The 17,824-nt window shown below is 50.0% G+C and overlaps 1 protein-coding gene across 1 annotated transcript in view; it reads left to right on the top strand.

Annotated features, from left to right (window-relative positions):
- The window catches only part of TTC12 (tetratricopeptide repeat domain 12), a 48,035-nt gene that overhangs the window by 29,612 nt on the left and 599 nt on the right, over nt 1-17,824 (top strand). The window contains exons 12-21 of the mRNA XM_065944549.1: nt 392-480; nt 2,508-2,676; nt 8,608-8,700; nt 9,746-9,806; nt 10,808-10,945; nt 11,390-11,488; nt 11,937-12,005; nt 14,542-14,643; nt 16,042-16,141; nt 16,894-17,119. Coding sequence (XP_065800621.1) covers nt 392-480; nt 2,508-2,676; nt 8,608-8,700; nt 9,746-9,806; nt 10,808-10,945; nt 11,390-11,488; nt 11,937-12,005; nt 14,542-14,643; nt 16,042-16,141; nt 16,894-17,119 — 1,146 coding nt within the window. The remainder of the gene's footprint in view (nt 1-391; nt 481-2,507; nt 2,677-8,607; nt 8,701-9,745; nt 9,807-10,807; nt 10,946-11,389; nt 11,489-11,936; nt 12,006-14,541; nt 14,644-16,041; nt 16,142-16,893; nt 17,120-17,824) is intronic.

The following is a 17,824-nucleotide window of genomic DNA, read 5'->3' as shown; positions in this document are numbered from 1 at the left end:
TTCTGAAGAAAGACTCATATTGCAGGAGGTAGTTTGCTAAATGTATTTTAATTTTATTTTGTACTTCAGTTATTCTGATGCAATTCCTGGGGATTAGGACAAGACATGGGTTGGAGTCACTGGCACACGTTTGCGGGCGTGAGGAGGCCCGTGAACAGTTTGCTGGTCTGGTGCATCCATCGCCCTGGCCCCTGGCTCACTGTGCTCCCTCCAGGCAGCCCCAGCTTCCTCAGCTGCATCCTTGTCCTGGACCTCAGTTCAGGGCTTAGCCGTCCCGCGGTCCTGGTGACCTGCAGAAACCCACATTTGAGGAGTCTGGAGGTGAAATGAAGCCAACTGAAAGGAAGATCAGGACTGCAATTTTAACATGTCTCTCCCTTGCCCACTGTAGGTGCTTTTCTACAGCAGGAAAAGATGCCGTGGAAGAGACGGTGTGCTTATCTGTTCTCAGACTCTGGCAGGCAGTGTGCAGTGAGAACGGTAAGCCAGGGAGCCACCATCAGTCATCACCAGTGCACTGGTAATGGGAGAGTTACGGAGCAGGGGCAGGGGCAGGCGTGACTGTTCCCCTGGGATAGACCCTGGAGAGCGGAGGTCTAGACCGTCCCCTGGAAGAAACATGCAGACTGGCGCTGCACCCTCATAGCTGCCTGCACGGCGGGCAAGGTCACGGCCGGCATCATGTCTCATCACCTGGGTGCTTGCCCCGCTCTTTGCAGACAAGTAGCTTCGCTTCTTGCATTGGCAGCGGGGCGGGTAGAGCTTTTCCTTTTCTGTGCTGAAAAATAGTTCTCCTTTTTGCTGACCATAGTACCCATTTTAGCATCATGAGGTTTACGGCCGTCCCTGATGGCCTCTTGTGACACTGGTTAATACTGAGTGCTTAATATTGAGACAGTGACACGCTTTGGAGATTTTATTTACCCTGACTCTTCCCTTTTTACATATTAGCATCTTCCGGGGTTTGCTAAATTTTTATAGTCGCCACTTCAGTGACCTCAATGTAAATAAAAATTTTAGGTGTTTCATTTAAAAAAAAAAGTGTTTTTTCAAATGAGGGAAAATGTTTGACGTTGAACACAAAACAGTGAAAATGGGAATAGTGATAGCTGTGTCTCCCATGCATGAGAAGCCAGGAGCTTATGAATGCAGCCTGTAAATGGTTAAGTGCCGAATATGAGAGAATATAATTTTTTTAATTCATTTAGTAGAGAGGAGGAATCACCTTAAATTCTAGAAATCTTAGGTTCCAGAGAATCAGGAGGCCTCTTCCCTGAAGGGAATTATGCTCAGATTAACATCCTTGTCAAGGTGCCTTGCTATTCATAGGACACTGCGTGGGCTCCGGGTGGTGTTTGCATTGATCCCCTTGCCTGAGATTAAGAAGATGGGCTTGGTGACCAGGTGTTTCCTCAGTCCTAATGGGGCCCGTATCTCTCTGTACAGCCCTGCTTCCTCAGTCTGCACCCTACTTTGGCTTCTGTGAACCTTGGGGTCACATCTTTTTTAACATCTGGAAATATGTGGTCAGACACAACTTAGGACTTAAATGCTCTGTCTCGGGTGAATGGAATCTTGGTATATCCAATTCAATAAATACAGAGACATTTTTAAATAGGACAAAGGAATGCTTAAAAGGAAAAGCGTGGAAATAGGTCTGTGATATAGTGCTGACTGGAGAGAAAAGCCAGTTACAGGGAAGGGTGTATTATGTTTTAACATTATTCATATGAATACTAGCCCCCTTAGGGAAAGGGCTTACCTGGAGGAGGTTACAGAGAAGAAACTTTTATGCACATTTTGTGTTATTTGAGTTGCTTACAGTGAGCTACTTTCCATTTTTTTTTCTGTAATCTAAACAAACTGAGCTGTTTCAGAGCTTAGCCTCCTATTCCAGCCTGTATCCTTCTGCCTGCTCTCAGATAAATTCATGCACTGGGTTAGAAAATGAACTGGGTGAAAGGGGGAGAGGGCATATCCAATGCTGCCACCCTGGAAGTAGTTCACCGACCAGGAAGGGTAGCGTGCTTCATTCATTAATGTTCTCATGTGGTCATTCTAGTTTTCTAGAAAGAACTCAGATGGTTACTTTGGCCATTAGATGAAAATCGATGGTCTAAAGCTCTTTCACTATTCAACTGATTTCTTTCCTTTTCTTCACATTTCCAGGTACTGTCCACCATGCAGCCTCTGGCAAGATCAATGATACTAGCTAACATATATCTATGTGCCAGTCCCTGTTCTCCACACCATCATGTATTAACTTATTTCATCGTCATGACAACTCTTACATTGGTCCTCTTCCTTGTTCCACTAATGAGGAAGCTGATAACTCAGCTAAGGGCATTTCCTGGTCATTCAGACCCAACAGTCTGCTTCTAGAATCCATGCTCTTACCTTCATTATCCTGCCTCCTGGAGAATTGGGTTTCTCGTTTAGAGGAGGGAAGACAGAGCCCATGTGACTGCCGTTGTCTGCATGAGGCCCATGTGCCCTGTGTTTTGCAGAGGAGAATCAGCGCCTGCTTGTGCTGCACCCGGACACAGGCGGGCTCCTGCCCTCCCTCCTGACCTCCAGGGTCCCGGCCATCCGGCAGCAGAGCCTGGCACTGCTGCTGCAGCTCAGCCAAACAGAGAATGGACGGAACCTGATCATCGGCCACCTTGACCTGATCCGGTAAGGCTCCGTGTGCATGCGGGCGGGAGCTTCCCTGCGGCATCTCAGGTTTCACCTGCCATGTTAAGACCTGTCTCATTTCCCACATCTCTGATGTGAGAGGAGCCAGCCAACCAGATTAAGGATTAAAAAAAAAAAAAAAAAAAACAGAAGGAGCCTTTGAGAGGAACTCTCCCCCTTAAGGATCTCCTGGACAAACTCCTGTCTGAACTTACTATCATGGACAGTGTCACTTCTGAACTTGTTTCTTTCTTTTCACAGGTTTCTTTATCTGGTTGCACCAGGTCTTAGTTGTGGCAGGCAGGATCTTTGGTTGAGGCATGCAAACTCTTAGCTGTGGCATGTCAGATCAAGTTCCCCGGCCGGGGATCAAACCCAGATCCCCTGTATGAGTCTTACCCACTGGGCCACCAGGGAACAGATACTGCAGACCATGTAAATATAGCGGCACTTGCAAAACCTACCTGTAAAACGGGCCATTTGCCTCTGCTCTTTTAGCCTCAGTCTTGGCTCCACCCTGCTCCTATTCTTACTTTTCTCTGTTTACTCCTGTTTCAGGTAATGCTACCTGATTTTACTTATCCTTAAATGCTTTTTGGAGTGAGTAGGGTATAAATAAATACAACACATCTCAAATACTGTTGCATGTAGGTCTTTCCAAGGCTTAAGATGATAGGAATGGAATGTGCCTCTTTCCTAAGTAAACTTTTTTTTTTTTAATGGGCCATAGTGATTCTGCCTGGTGCTTTCCCCTCTAAAGATTATTAGTTTGAATATGTGAAATTGCCACTTTTTATGTCCAGAAAAGTTTGCATGTTGGCAATTTCATGTGGTTCAATCTAAAAGAAATAGTAGCTGTGATCGTGTCTCTGTGTGTTCTCAATCATATCCAACTCTTGCGAACTCACAGACTGTAGCCCGCCAGGCTCCTCTGTCCATGGGATTCTGCAGGCAAGAATCCTGGAGTGGGGTGCCACTTCCTCCTCCAGAGGACTCCCGACCCAGGGATTGAACCCAAGTCCCTTGCGTCTCCTGCATAGGCAAGTGGTTCTTTACCACTGTACCATCTGGGAAGCCCAGCCATGGTTATACCTTTGCTTTATAAATGTAATCTATGTAATCTAAAAACAGAATTTGGCTTCCGATTCTGCTCACTGTTATCTCATTGGGAAGGAGACAAGATTAGTGTCCTTTCCCCATTTCACAGATGGGGTAGGAGAGTGACTTGGGTCATCTCAGCCAGCTGTCTCCCAGGCCGTGGAGCTTGCTCCTAGTCTGTTCCCTGTTAGAAAGGCAGCCAAGTCTGAAGCCGTGTCAGACCTGCTTGGACCATGCTGAGAACTCTGGTGCCCATCCCATGTTGGTGAGGAGGCCCATGGGTGCTGAGGATGGTGTGGGGATGAGCCTAGGTTCTGGCTCTCCCCTTCTCAGCCCAGCACAGTCCTGTGGCTCACAGGACAAGCCTTGGCAGCCCCTGAAGCTCAGCGCACACGGGTAGATGGGTCGTTAGCAGAGTTAAGTCATCAAAAGCACATTTCACATTTCAAATGACTCTGTAGTCATTTCCTCAGTACCTTCATCATATGTTTTTTCATTTGGTTTTGGTCTCTTTGAGTAAATACAACCACAATTATCATAAGCTTTCCCCACCCGCCACCTAAGCTTGTTTTTTAATTGCTTGAGTTTCATTTGAATTTTTCCAGTGTCTTGGCGTTTGTCATCATCTTGTGCAGTACTGCCTCCTTGCTTTAGACGAAGAAGCCTTTATCACCCTTGTGCCCACTCTTCTTGTTAATATCTGTCTCCAGGTAAACTGGAAAGAGGTGGAACATGTTCTCTGAAACGAGCTAGTTTGAAATAGGCCGGGTCCCATGACCCTCGCCTTCCTCCCCATATGAGAATGTGAAGGGACAGATGTGCGTGGACAGCAGTAGAGTGAAGGCCAGTGTCCCTTTGTGAAACGTGCTGGGCTTTAGATTGGAGCGGTCAGGAGCCTCAGCCCCCCACGTATCTCTTTCTGCTTGTGTGACCCAGGAAACTGCTTAGCCCTGATGCGCCTGGTATCTCACATGTATCAGAGATTTATGGTGAAACTTCAGAGATGATGCCTATATGCCAGGTAAACTTTTTTCTGCAGCATTTGACAGGTTAATCTCTTCACTTACCAGGAGAACTCATCTTGTTTTTCTATAAACCAAAAGACTAAAGATAGTAATAGTTGGTTTGGTGGCTTAATGACGGCAGGGTCAAGGTCTCTGTCCCTCTCTTGACCTTTCCCTCATGGTCACATAAGGCTGCTGCAACTCCAGCCTTCACATCCCTCTTTAAGACAGGTTAGCACCAAATGGGTCTGTCCCTTTTATCAAGAGGAGCTACTGCTTTTGTGTCTCTTTGGTCAGAATTGTGTCACATGGCGCCCTGGAGAGGAGATGGTTCCAGCTTCTGAGGCAGAGGCAGGCAGGACAGAAAGGAGATAACGGGATGTCTGGTTCACCAGCAAACAGCATCTGCCACATCAAAGAAAGCAGCTAGTATCATGCCTGACATGTGATTTGGACTCAATAATGACTTTTGCATCAGTTTCTTTCTTCTGGGTCTATTGCTCAGGGTCCTAAACTAAGGGGAAAGCACACTTATTGGTCATTTAGACCATTTTCTGACCTGTGGTACTTCTCCTTTTCCATCAGCTGCAGGCCAGCAGTGCAGAACATCTGCCATGAAAAAAGGACAGACCTGCCATCTGTGTCCAGTTAGGGAGTGCATTTTGTCTCATTTATGTCTCCAAGTACAAAACCCAGAGACTCTCAGACCCCTGGCTCCTCTTCTGCGCCACTCAGGTTAATTAGGATTCATTGCAAGACTAAAGAAAACAGGTTTGCTTTGGTGAGGGAAGAATCTGAACTGAGGGAAATAAATGATTTCTGACAGCAGGAACACTGACCGTTCTCCTGGGGAAGTTGGGCTTTTGCAGAACCCCCAGTGCGGAGGGACCACAGCAGCAATCCAGTCCAGCCCCACCCAGCACAGTGTCCCCTCTGGGGTTGCCCAAAAGGCCTGTGTGTGAGGCGCTGCAGGGAAGATTCCAGCATTTGCATTCTCTTCTCCTTTTGACTGGGATGGCGCCACAGCAGCTCACAGGTGGGGGGTCTCTCCCCAGCCAAGGAGAGGAGCGTGCCCAGTTCTGGAAAAGTTCTGATTGATATAAGATGATTCCTTACACCAAACACAAGCTGCCTGCCCCCACCACCCCAGGGCAGGTCTTCCTTCTGTACTGAGGCCTCGGTTCTGTCTGTCGAAGACCTGCGGATTGTATCCACTCTCCCTCTCTCCACTGCTTGATGTGTCCGAAGACATTGACATTTTCCAGCCCAAGCATCCTTGTTTCCTCAACCATTCCTCAGGTGGTTTGTCTTCCAGCCCCCTCCCAGAACAAGCTGCTAAATAAACCCAGTACCATACATGGGAGTGACTGGAGGCCATGCTCCTGAATATAAGAACCCAATCTGATGGGTTCTTTTCTGTCTTTATCTCCCGTTGTAGGCTTATGGCGTCTGCTTGTAATGATATCATTCTTTCTGGCCCTCCTCCTACCCTCTGCTATTCCTTCTTGGCTCCCTTGGTGAGCCCACTTATGCTGTCTTCTTTCCAGGTCAGGGACCCCAACATCCTCTTCTGGCCCTCTTCTTGTCCATGGCCCCAGTTATCATGTCTGAGTCTCTCTCTCAGATGTTAGAAGGAAGCATCCTTCTGTCACTGGGCACCTCCATCACAACATCCCAAGTGTCATAAACTTAGTAATTTTATCATAAACTTAGTAATTTTATCATAAGCTTAGTAATGTTATCACAAACTTAGTGATTCAAAAGTAGTTCTTCAAACCCACACCGCTTAGCTGAACTTCCTGTCCCCACGCCCCTCAGGAGATGGTCCTTGTCAGTCCTGCCTCCTCAGCATCTCCTGGATGCATTTCCTCTCTCCCTCCTGCAGCGTCTCAGGTATTCCCTCTAGGTCATCATGAGGCCTCGTTCTTGTCGACTGTATGTCTTACTCGGCCCCGTCCCAGCTCATGCCTTGACCTTGATGTCTGAACAGTCCCAGCTCTCCCCCACTGGATTCCCTGCCTCCTGTGCCACCTGCTCTAATCCACCTCTGCTGAACCACCAAAGGGATTTGTCCTAAATGCACATCTGTCCTGTTATTTTCCTACTTAAAATGCTGAAAGGACTTTCTGCTGCCTACTAGACTAGTTCTTGAACTTCCGAGATAGATAGAGTGTCTAGGAATCACCTGGGGACTTTATTTAAATGCAGCTTCGGGGCTTCCCTGGTAGTTCAGCGGTAAAGAATCCACCTGCCAATGCAGGAGACATGGGTTTGATCCCTGGTCCAGGAAGATCCCACAGGTGCAGAGCAACTAAGCGGGTACCACGACTATTGAGTCTGTCTTCTAGAGTCCGGGAGCTGCAGCTACTGAACCCACAGTTCAGAGAGAAGCCACTGCAATGAGAAGCCCTTGCACCACAACTAGAGAAAAGCCCACACAGCAATGACAACCCAGCACAGCCCCCAAACATAAATAAATAAAATTATAAAATTCAACTTCCTGGAACCTCATCTCATTCAGAGACCGAGAGGGCCTCAAGAGCCTGCAGCCCACCCCTGTCCATACACCCCCACCAGGCAGGTCATCCACCACCCACACTTGGGATTCAGGCTGCCCAGGGAAAGTACAGACATTCCAGAAGGCCGTAGACAGTCCATTGTGACCCGGGCTGGCTGCTCCCTGTCTACTAGCAGGACACCCTACGCACTAGCTGTGAGGAACCACTAGCAGTCCCCAAGTGTGCCTCTGCCGTTTGACGCCTCGTCATCTCTCTGACTGCTGTGCCCTCTGCCTCGGATGATCAGCTCCTGTCCCCACATGCCTGACACGGGCCTGCAAGCCCCTTGGATCTGGGACCTTGTCTTTTTCCTCCTTGGCACACAGTCAGTGCCAGCGAGTGCTGTTGACTGCCTGGACAAAGGGACGAGCAGCCAACGCGCCACTTTCGAGTGATGCGGGAGTGTCCTCCTCATCTCCATCCTCCCACAGCTCTTGCCAGCTGGGCCCCGTGCCCACTCGGCGTGTGCCTGTTTCTACCCTGTCACCTGACACATGTCACCGTGGGAGGCCAGACGCTCAGCATGGTGTCCCAGAATCAAGTGCAGCCCTCGGCACGCTGTAGGTGCCCGGTATGGGTCTGCTGGATGGACACGTGACTTCCACTCCACCGTCCTGGTGCTGGTCAGCCCTTAAGGCAGCCTGATACTCCATTATGCTTTGTGGCAGGCGCACCAGACTGTTTGCTCATATCCTGGGTTTTGCATTTGGCTAAAAATCTTAAGTCTTTTTCACGTGAGTCAATTATCAACCAGGTCTCCCAATTCTGTTACTTAAACAGATTTCCCAGCTCTCAGGGAAGGATTTTTGAGTTTAACTCTCTGAAATTTCATCTCATGTATTCAGCAACCTGTCAAAATCTTGTTAAGTCTTTAATCCATCCCCCGCTTCATTAAGGGGCCTCCCACTTAGTCATCAGCGCACATTAGTAAGCGTGCCATTTGGATGTCATCTGTGTGATTCAGCTTGGCCGAGCCAGAGTCACACAGTAGAGGCACCAGAGGCCTTCCAAGTCAGCATGTGATGATCAGTGAACGCAGGTTAAAACTGTTCACCCCCCAGAACCTCACATTAAGTGGTAGAGCTGTTCTCACGGGACAGTACCTGCCTCATTGGGGTGGGCAAGGGCTGGCTTCCTGGGGGCATGAGCAGCCCTCTCAGCTCACTTCGCTCAGGTGCCGACTCCTCCCTGGTCTCCACGCCAGGCCCCCTCGCTGGGGATGCTGTGAGCTGGAGGTCAGCCCACCCTGAAGGTGTTACGTATGTTTGCAGGTTGTTGGAAGCTCTGGTGTCGTTCCTTGACTTCTCAGATAAAAAGGCCAACTCAGCCATGGGACTGCTCACAGACTTGGCTCTGCAAGAAAGGTAATTTTTCTTGCCAGAAATTGACGTCTCCTCTTCAGCCTCTGCTGCACCATCTGATCTCCCAAAACGTGAGGCACACGGGAGGTTAGGCCGACTGAGCATCACAGGATTCCCTGCATAGGAGGGCTGATGTCCCCAAGGGCTGTGGTCACCACTTCTGTCCCAATCCCTCTGCGTGCAGGGGGACCCAGCCCTCAACAGGATTGGAAGCCATCATATACTTAGAACCGCACCTCTCATAGTAAGCAAACCTACCATTATTGTGTGCTGGTGAAGCTTCTTCCCCTAATCAGTGCCTAATGGGAACTGCCTGGCAGATGTGTGTTGAATAAATAGGAAGGAGAAGGAGGGAGGAAAAAGAGAAAGGGATGGGGAGGGAGGAGAAACACAGAAACACATAGGAGCCCTCCTGGGCTGCCAGTGGCATAATGGATAGCCAGCCTCCTGCCTTTGTTTGTTTTTTTCTTTACTGATGCTGGAGAAGACAGTAAAGATATTAGATTTTCATAACTTTTCATTTTTTAAAATGCATCTTGTTTTGTTTTTAATTTCCTCACCAACATTAGGGCATCTTACCTAGAAATGGTCATATAGCGAGAGAGCGTCTCGTGCAGGTAGCTGGCCATCGGCAGGGGCTGGGGGTGGTACTAACCCAAATATCAGGTGGAGGCGTACGTACTATGGGGCCCTCCTGACAGCTGTGACATGTAAATATGCTTACACCGTGTAACTCGGAACAAGGGGAGGGCAGGGGTGGTGCGAAGTCAATTTGCAGAAACCTCAGGATTCCAGCAGCTTCTGCAGAGGAGAGCCGCCGTCTGAGATGTGTTGTTTCACATCAAAGGCCAGTCTCCAGGCTTAGAAGCAGAGTAAAGCCACATGACCTACCCAGGGACGACCTTTTCTGCTTCCCAATGACTCCTTCACGCAGGAACAAATCACAGGGGCCCACAGCTGGATGATTGGCTCTGTTACCCGAGACACTGCACTTATGTTTTACTTTGCACGGTGTAGAAATAAGTCATGGCTGATGTTCTCTTGACAGATTTCAAGTCTGGTTCCAGACCAGCCTTCCAGACGTCCTTCCGGTGCTGACGGGCGTGCTGGTGAGCAAACCCTTGTCTTGTCACCTGCAACAGACCCTCTTGGGAGTGTGTGCGGGGCTGTTTCAACAGGGGTTTGCCTCCTAGAACTCCCGTTGCCTCTCGGGTTGCTGGATCATTTATTCACAGCTGAAATTTGCACTTGGAACAGTTGCTGTGGGGATCAGGTGGAGAAGGTTCATGGGCAGGACTGGTTGCAGAGGAGGAAGGCTGTAGGCGGTGATGGCGGAGAGTTTGTCCGTCTCCACCAGTCCCCTTCTGACCAAAGTCCTGTCATAAGTTGTTGAAATGTTGTTGTTCAGCCGCTCAGCCGTGTCCGACTCTTTGTGACCCCATGGACTGTAGCACGCCAGGCTTCCCTGTCCATTACCAACTCCCAGAGCTTGCTCAAACTCGTGTCCATTGAGTCAGTGATGCCATCCAACCATCTCATCTTCTGCTATCCCCTTCTCCTCCTGCCCTCAATCTTTCCCAGCATCAGTCTTTCCAGTGAGTTGGCTCTTCACATCAGGTGGCCAGCGTCATAAGTACCTCATGCAACCCTGTCCCCTGAGTTGTCATCCTGATCAGGAGAGCAAGTGTGGTGGTTGGAGTTGATGAGGGAGAAAGGTGCAAGTGTTGGGGGGTACCAGGGGAGTCCTCCAAAAAAGCGTGCTGTGACGAGACCTAACCCCAGTGAACCGTAGAATTCTCAGGGGTCCTTTGAGGGTGCATCAACGTCCTGGTATTTCACAGATGTGGAAATGGAAGCTCTGGGAAGGGACAGGACTTGCCCCAGTGCCCCAGCTGGTTGGTGGAGAGACTGGGACCAGGCTGGGGCGCTTTGGGGTCTGCCCCGCTGTGTGCCCCCTTCCTTTCTGCCGGCGTGACCCCACTGACATCCCCATGTGACATCAGGCCATCTGGTTCCCAGACGTTTTGAAGCGTGAAGGACACCCCTGGAGATGATTCCGGCATTATTCCTCTGCTCTCTGCAGATTCGCTTTCTCTTCCTTCCCTTTCAGAAGAGAGATCCCAAGGTCACCAACATATCAGCTCTCTGCCAGTGTCTTGCCATCATGGGGAACTTCAGCGCTGAGGCCGCTGCCCAAAGACAGATGTCTGCCTCCGAAGACTTTGGGGCTGCCTGCTTGGGCCTCATGGTATTTCAGCTTTTCTGTTCAGAGCTAGTTTTCTACCTGCTTTGGGGCCATGGGCTTCTCATTAATTATCTGACTTTTCTAAAAATTCTGTTTGAGGGTGCAGGGGCCAGTGGCTTACCCCTTCTATAACCCTAGATTTGGTGGACAGCTGGCCTTAAAGAATTCTCCAGATCAAGTCTCCTCCACCCTGGAGATGTCTGGAGGGTTCCCTGTGGAGCTGGCTTGAGCACCCATTTCAGCAGCTCCCTCTGCAATTTGAATGCAGGGCCAGAGCCCCACAGCAGAGGCGCCAGACACTCTGTGCTATAAATGGGTCTCTGATTTTCCTGCCTCACTTCAGTTCATGACACTGGCCCTTTAGGGAGTGTGAGAGATCTGGGACCATCGCCAAGGGGAACAGGTGACCATGACAAGATCTCTGATCACCTTGTTTTGTTTCCCAAGGCCAGGTGTGAGGAGGATGCGGACCTGCTCAGGGACGTCATGTACGCCCTCCTGGGGCTCGTGATGAACCTGTGTCTCCAGTCCCCCCTTGTTTCCGAGGTACCGGATTCTTTTCTCCCTATAGTAACACATTCTGTTGCTTAGAACTGCTCTCGTTGCCCTGTAGAGGCTAGAAGCAGGGCACTCAAACCCTGGCACTGGGAATGGGGAACGTTGGGCGGAGGTTCCACCCCTGCTCCGCTCAGGGATGGATGAGTCACTCTGTCAGTTATTCATTCTGCAAACCAGCTGAGTGTCCAGGGCGCTACGCACGGTGCTAAGTTCCACATTTACACAGTCAAATACGATGTGGCCCTCTTAGTTGGGGGAGATGGACGTGGGAAAGAAATGAGAGCAATCACAGATGTTGTGAAGGAGATGGGGACCGACCTGGCGGTGGCGAGAAGAAGGGAGTGGGGAGCGGTCGGTTCTGCATGAGTGCCCAGAAGGAATCTGCAGATGACCATGACCTGGAGAGGCAAGCTCCTTCTCGCACTGCCTGTTGTAGGTTTGGGCCATGGAGGTGAGCAAGAAGTGCCTGTCTCTGCTGAATAGCCAGGATGGAGGAATCCTCACAGTAAGCTTCCCCCAGGGAAATCCAGAAACCGCTTCCTTTGTTGTTCTCGTTTTGTTTTGTTCTGTGGTCACCATGCCTTTGAGCTTCTTCTGACTCTCTGAGGCATGGGTCAGACATACTCCTCAAAACGATGCCCATAAGCACAGAAATACTGAGTTTGCCTACAGGTTCAGGGGATTTGGAGACCTCTGAATGTGGATGCCCTGGAATCTAGGAACTCCAGTTCAGGATCCTTTTTCTTGAAGGTGTGGAGCTTAACAGCTGACACCAGATCATCTATCTGATTTGTCCCATATCAAACCATCCTTGTGTGACTTGGACAGGCCAAATGATTTTATTTAGAATCTTTTCTCCATAGTCAAAAAAAAGCTGGGCACATGTTTTAAAGCCAGTGATTCTGGAGGAGTTTGTACACAATGGTTTTAGCTGCCTTGGAGAAAAATTCTGGAATGGCTTTCTTGCTTCTGTCTCTGACATTTAGATAAGAAAACTAAGGCCTGTGGTTAGCACAGTATATCAGGAGGAGAGTGTTGATATGATTCAAGAGGCTGTTTGCCATCATCCTGGGATGTGTTCTTCACTCACATTAGGAATCACCCCAACGTTTCTGCCTATTAGGTCAGCTATTAGGCCTCTAAACCTGGAGACACAATTGGAGTCACATCCAGGGCAGATCTGGGAAACCAGCCCTTCAAGGGTCACAGCCTGGGGACTGGTTCAAGAGTTGTGAAAGGCTCTGAGTAGGTCCAGCGAATCCTGTGTGTGACCAGCAAGCTGACAACTTCCCTGCAGTCAATCCAGACTTACAGGGCAAAGTGTTTAACCTGGGCTCCAGGAAGAGGTGGTGGGTTCTTCAGGTTCCCTAAGACCCCCAGCAACTGTATAGAAAATTCTGCATGTATGTGCATTTTCATGGGGCTTGAGGGGGTGCACCACGGTTTTCATCAGATCCTTAAAAAAGTTGCATGAGCCCAAAAGTGGTAAGCATCGCTGTTCTTGGGGACTTGGGGTCTTCTGGCTGGTGGACCTAGCGGGTAAGTTATCTCACTGGTGGGTAAGTTACTATAGCCAATTCTGGATGATGGAGAACAGCTGCAGGACTGATCATTAATGAGGCAGCACGGGAAGCACCTTCGTATAGAGGGCAGATGAGGGGAGCACAGCTGGTAGGCGACCAGTGTACCTTGCAGTTCTATGGAGAAGACAGAAGTCAAACTGCCAACTGCATACAGCAGAGGACAGAAGTAGGAGATGAGGGGGCTACATTTGGTAGCCAGGCATCTCTTCCTCGAGCATAAAACATGAGCTTTTTTTTCCTTAAGGAACTGAAAGACCAGAGAAAGAATGTTTACTTTCTAGTATTTGAGAGTGCCACCTCTCCACCTGTGAGTGGACAGACTCCCACAGCATACCCAGACATAACTGCTTTTCTCATAAATGTGACTTGCAAGCTGAGAGTCACGAGGCCTTTCAGGAAAGCCATACCAATAAACAGACAAAGCAGAGTAAGCAGAAAATTTGAGTCCAGAAAAAAAAGAGATGATGTTGGAAAGAGAGGAAAAAACTAATAGCTATCATTTGTATCTTCAGAAAGATTCAAAATGGTGTTATGGCCATAAAACAGTAACAACTTGCTATTAAAAAAATTCAGAACTGGAAAATAAAAATCAATAAAGCCTCCTAGAAATTAGAATAAAAAGATTCAGGAAAGATAAAAGTCCCAGAGGATCAATCTAGGAAGTCTGCCGTGTAATAAGGGTCCTGCTGGTATCAGAGCCCCACAGGAAGACAGGGCAGGACTTTCTTGCTGAGGGGTGAATGCTGGTCCTTGGTGAAGCTGGAATGAGCTGAGCCTCTCTGTGCCCAAGGGCCACGTTGGCAGCCTTCAGTTTGAATTGGCTACCCAGTAGCTTTACTGTAAACATCAGGACTTGCTGTCAGTTACTCAGCCATTGCATTTTTAAAATCAAGGTACATATTTTGCATCTAACACTAATGATTCTTGCCTCACAAAACTGCTTGTTCACTTTAAAACGTCATCAGCATTTTAAGAAAAAAAAATTTTATTGAGGTATAGTTAGTATAAATTTTTTTTCTTTTTATTTTTTTATTGAAGGATAATTGCATTACAGAATTTTGTTGTTTTCTGTCAAACCTCAATGTGATTCAGTCATAGGTGTACATATATCCCCTCCCTGTTGAACCTCCCTCCCATCTCCCTCCCCATCCCACCCGTCTAGGTTGATACAGAGCCCCTGTTTGAGTCTTCTGAGCCATACAACAAATTCCCGTTGGCTAGTTGGTATACAATTTTATGTAAGTTTCAGGTGTATGGCATAGTGATTCATAATTTTTAGAGGTGGTGTTCCATTTATAGTTATGATAAAATATTGACTGTATTCCCTGTAGTGTACAGCATAGCCTTGTAGCTTATTTATTTTGTACATAGCACTTTGCACCCCTTAATGTCCTACCCTTTTCTTGCCCCTCTCCCCGTGGGAACGTTTAGTCACCCTTTCCCTTCTGCTTCACTCAGAGAGCTGCTGGCGTTCTCAGCCGCACCCTTTCTTCCTCTCTGAAAATTGTTGAGGAAGCCCTCAGAGCAGGAGTGGTGAAGAAGATGATTAAATTCCTGAAGGTAAAATAACTTCGTTAGTTACAACCCCCTGAATTTCCAGGAGTGTCATCTTTTATTTGGGGAACAGAATAAAGGAGGGCTTTGTTCAGCAAAGGTCCTGCTAGTTCCCCTCTGCTAGTTTCTAGCCTTCTTGAATGAGGTTTCCCTTCTGCCTATTCACCTAGACTACTATGACCAGCAATGGAAGATTGTTGGACAAATAACATTCATTAGGCAAATCCATAAAAATGCTTACCACTAAAACCTAACTTTAAAAAATGCATGGCCTCTGTCTTCAAAAAAGATGGTCTGAGTGGCTTCAACAAGGTTTCTCAGGCCCTGGTTCTGTTCATGTTTTCCTGCTCACAATGCTCTTTCCAGTTTCCTGGAAAGGTTGGGGGGTAACTCCATTTATGAAACATGCAGGCCTCAGAGTAACCACGTGACTTTTAAAAGGATGTTCAGATTTTCCCTGCAATATGAGTGCAGTGGAAAATCCCATGGACAGAGGAGCCTGCCAGGCTGCAGTCCATGGGGTCAAAAGAGTCAGACACTACTGAGGGACTGAGCACACACACAGAAGCACAAGAGTTAGCTGGATTCTCCTGAGCCAGGAGATCAGTTACTAGGTTGCATCCTGGATCCCAGCTGCAGTATACATGCCCAGTGAGGTTCACTCACCTGAATTAGCTTGATGACCCCACAGGAGACTTATTCATAAATGCCTAGGCTGAGTGGCACCAAGAAGGGTGCTCTGTGAGGGGGCTTCTGCTGGGGCAGGGGTGATATCGAGGGGGCAGAATGGGTCTGAGTTTAGGCTGCCACGTGGGTGATGGTCATCATTTACTCCGTATCACTCTTGCATACCCACCGGAGCCTGCTGATTCCATGTACCCATGTGTGTGCATTATGCATGCGTTTCCTCACACATGCATTTTAAAGACCCCTGCATAGGGTGATTCTAACGGTTATGATTTGACAGTTATCACCTCTTAAAATGATCTAGGTTCGTGACGTTCTCCATGCAGACCTGTCAGCCTGCAGCCCTAGCAAGTCAGCCCTCATTCTCAAATGGTGAAATGACATGGGAGGGCCTTTGCCTCCCTTCTTGGTAGATCTGCCGATCAACAGCATCATTCTTTTCTCAGCCCCTCACTCCTATAGCCTTCCACAGATAATTACTTGGGTGTCCATGACAGGCCTCCATTTAGAATGGCTGCAGGCCATTCTAGGGAGGATGTGAGCGACCCTGCACCCCAGCAGGGACCAGGCCCCCTTGCCCGGAAGCACACGTATTGTCAGCAGCACTCTCTCGGAAATTTAAGAAGCCATGAGCATAATCCCAGCTGTTCACTGTCATTTTCGACCAGAACAACCATAGCATTGGTTTTCTTGTTCTCATTGCACTCTGAAATCTAGGCAGGAGGCCAGACTGCGTCACGTTACGCAGTAAAGATACTCGCCATCTGCACAAACAGTTACCAAGAAGCACGAGAAGAAGTGATAAGACTGGATAAAAGTAAGTGATCCTTTCATTAAGCAGAGCCCACATTAACTTGGAGGTGAGTCTAGCCTCGAAGCTGCAGAGGGCGCTGTGCGCTAGGAGGGAGGAGAGATGGAGGAGGCTGCCCCACGCCTCCCCGCCCTCCTGCAGTGTGTTCGGGACCCTGTCACTTCACCTCCAGCTCTGAATGCCTTTAGTTAGCCTTCGGAAGCTCACGGGCACTGCGCCTGTGCTAAGATCGTTTCCAAAGCACTCTCCTTAGACGACCTGACGCGGGTCCTCCCCCTTCCCGGGGGAAACACCTGTGACCACGCGTGATGGGGAGTCCAGTGCGGCTGTGGTCTAATCACCAAACCGCTGCCGTCGGGGTCAGGGCCTGCTGCCGCTCACCTTCCCACCCCTTGGGAACTGAGGGGGCCCACCGAGTGGGGAGCAGGGCCTTCCCTGTGGAGCCTTGTCCCGGCCCCGCAGGCCCAGAGCGTCGGCTCCCGGCCTCCCGCTTAAGCAGGGGATGTCGAGAGGAGCGCAGAGGTTCAGCACGGGAGGTAGAGAGGACAGACCTGGCTGAGGCCCGGCCTGCGTTCCTGGGACGGCTGAGTGCTGGGGGCTCCTGAGGCCCCTCAGAGACCCGGCCAGGAGCCGAGGAGCTTCAGCGCACTCAGTAGGGATTCCTCGAGCGGGTGACACGGCCGGCCTTCCACCGCCCCCTCTCTGTGCCCACCACGTCCCCCTGCCAGCCTCCCTGCCTGTTCTCCTCCGCCCCATAGAGCTCGGGGTTCTGATGCAGCTGCTGGACTCGGAGGACGAGATCCTGGTGGGCAACGCCGCCCTCTGCCTGGGGAACTGCATGGAGGTGCCGCACGCGGCCTCGTCCCTGCTGTCCACGGACATCGTGCCCGTCCTCCTGAAGCTGGCAGGCAGCGATGCCCAGCAGACAGCCGTGCAGCTGAACGCGGGCATCGCCCTGGGGAAGCTGTGCACTGCGGAGCCCAGGTACTCAGGGACGAGGGGAGCCAGCTCCTTCTCTGGAGGATCCACACCCCTCCCTCCCGGCCGCGCCCCGCCCAGGACACTGGGAGCGCTCAGGCTGAGGGGACACAGCATGGGACAGGGGTCTTTCCTGGCACCCCCAGCGTCTTCTCTCTGCTCAGCTCCCGCAGTCTCCTCTCTCCTCTCCTCCTCCCTCTCCTCGCACCATCCCCACCTCTCTCTCCTGCCTTTCTGTCTCCTCTGCTTTTCCAGAAACAAACCTCTAACTTCATTTTTTTTTTTTTTTTTGCTTGGGGCCTAAGCATGTGGAAGAGTGCCCTGTAGGGTCCGTTCTTGAGTGGGGCCAAACAGGCGAGCGGGGTGGGGGCAGCCCGATGCAGAGCACCCGACAAGCCAAGCCCGGGGCCTCTGCGTGCCCGTGCCCGTCTCAGCGCGGGCTCCCACTCCACTCGGTCCTGATCCTCGTGCCCCTGGAAGGTGCCCATGTGCCTGAGCGTGGAGCCCTGGCCCCGGAGGGGTGCCTTCCACAGGCAGGGAGGGGCTATGGCCAGCTCGCTTCCTTCTCGCCCAGACTCACCGTCCGATCCCTCCTCTGGAAAATGTGGGAGCTGGCCTAGGTCACACCTAAAGTCCTTCCAAGTTCTGATTGTTCAAATGGAAGGAATGGATGAAAGCTTTCTTCTACAGAAAGCAAGGTGCATTAACTAG

Source organism: Muntiacus reevesi, chromosome 9 (genome assembly GCF_963930625.1).
Source record: "Muntiacus reevesi chromosome 9, mMunRee1.1, whole genome shotgun sequence".
In the NCBI taxonomy this organism is placed as follows: Eukaryota; Metazoa; Chordata; class Mammalia; order Artiodactyla; family Cervidae; genus Muntiacus; species Muntiacus reevesi.
This window is presented reverse-complemented; position numbering and strand designations above follow the sequence as displayed.